The 1600-nt window shown below is 40.8% G+C and overlaps 1 protein-coding gene across 1 annotated transcript; it reads right to left on the reverse strand.

Moving 5' to 3' along the window:
* Positions 1–248: 248 nt before the first annotated feature.
* LOC149255062 (uncharacterized) lies at positions 249–1007 on the reverse strand. Its single transcript, XM_089454940.1, has one exon. It carries the CDS (start codon positions 1005–1007, stop codon positions 249–251), a length of 759 nt encoding a protein of 252 aa, XP_089311066.1.
* Positions 1008–1600: the final 593 nt, after the last annotated feature.

A 1600-nucleotide genomic window follows, 5' to 3' on the forward strand; every position in this document is an offset into this window, starting at 1 on the left:
TTTACTCTGGATTTCTGCCTCCAGAGGATCTCTTCTTGCTTTCTTCTTTCATCCAGTTGCTTCTGTAGGTTTTGTTCTTTTTCGATCAAAGTTTCTGTCCTTCCGTCAGTTATTATTGTTTGCTGAATTTCCATCATTTCTTGTGCTAAAGCTCTTTGGGCTTGAAAGATATTTCCAAAGGTCGTTTGATTCCATTTCTTGATATGTGCTTTGAGATGTTTAAGCTATTGTTGAAATTGATACATTTTTTATCCTTTTGGGGGTTTGAAACTTTTCCAAATGGAGGTGACCATATTACTGAAATCCAGGTGGGTAAGCCAAAATGCTTCAAAGCGGAAGGGTCTCCTTATGGAGTTGTCAGGTCTTTGCCATTGCAAAGATATGGGCCAGTGATCTAACCCCGAAAGCGGCAAGATTGAGGCAGTAAAATCTCCTCCTACATGAATTGCATTGTCAGATAACAAGAAGTGATCCAACCTTGAGGCAATTTGCTGTGAGCCTGATCTTTTATTGTTCCATGTGTAAATTTTGTTGTTAAAAGGCAGATCGATGAGCCAGTTATTTTGTATGAAGTCCTTGAAGTGGTTGCTTTCCATATCTAGTCTGACCCAGCCTCCATTCTTTTCTTCAAGCTTAGTGATCATATTGAAGTCACCCCCTGCAATCCAGAGAGGATGGGCTCTGGTGGAATTGATCCTTGCAATTGTGCTCAACAATGCCAGTTTGTTCGCAACATCCTGAGGGAAATAGACATTGGTGAGATGTCCATGAATATTGGTCCTAATAATATGAAAAGTTGCTTGAATGAGATTATGATTCGCATGAAAATCAGTGAGCGAAATAGCTTGTGTATCCCATGCTATTGCCAGTCCCCCTGAAGCTCCTGAAGCGTCCACTGCCACTGACTGGCTTCCTAGCCAAGCTTTTGTGAGAATGGTTCCGATGGTATTATTGTTACATTTTGTTTCTTGCATGAAGAAAATGTGAGGTTTCTCCTGCTGTATCATGTTTTTGATCATTCTATACTTCACAGGGCTATTTAACCCTCTTAATTTCCAAGATGTGAGCTTCATGTTTCAAGATTGGGTAGCGGTCTGTAGTACTTTGTTAGCTTGGAATATCTTCCTGACTCCACCAACATTTCCTCAATGATTATGGTTCTTTGTAGATCTGTCTTTCTTCCTCGTTTCTTGGTATCTTTGGGGAGGTTTTTCCCATCCCATTGACTGCCTGGTTGAATCCCTAGAGTTTGCTGTTGTTGTGCTCTAGAGAGGATTACCTCCAAACTTTCTAGTTGTCTATCCGGGATTTTATCAAACTCTTTCCTTCTTCAAGCTTGCTCAAGACTGAATATATCCAAATCCCTAATGTCAATGATTTTAGGTTCCTCTTCCATATGTTTGGGCTCACTGCTTCCTGCTACTAAGTCATTTGAATGAATTGGTTCTCAGTGAGAGATATCCATTTCCATTCCATTGTACCTCGATTCGGATTCCTTGGCGGGCTTGGGTCTTTCCTAGTGACTGAGGGCTGAATTATGAAAGATGGCTTGAGTATATCTTCGATGTGGGTGGAGGGTTCATAGTCCTTTAAAGTTGAT

The sequence above is a fragment of the Pinus tabuliformis genome, chromosome 7 (genome assembly GCF_031772625.1).
Source record: "Pinus tabuliformis cultivar Carrire ecotype Pingquan chromosome 7, CPIR1, whole genome shotgun sequence".
Lineage (NCBI taxonomy): Eukaryota > Viridiplantae > Streptophyta > Pinopsida > Pinales > Pinaceae > Pinus > Pinus tabuliformis.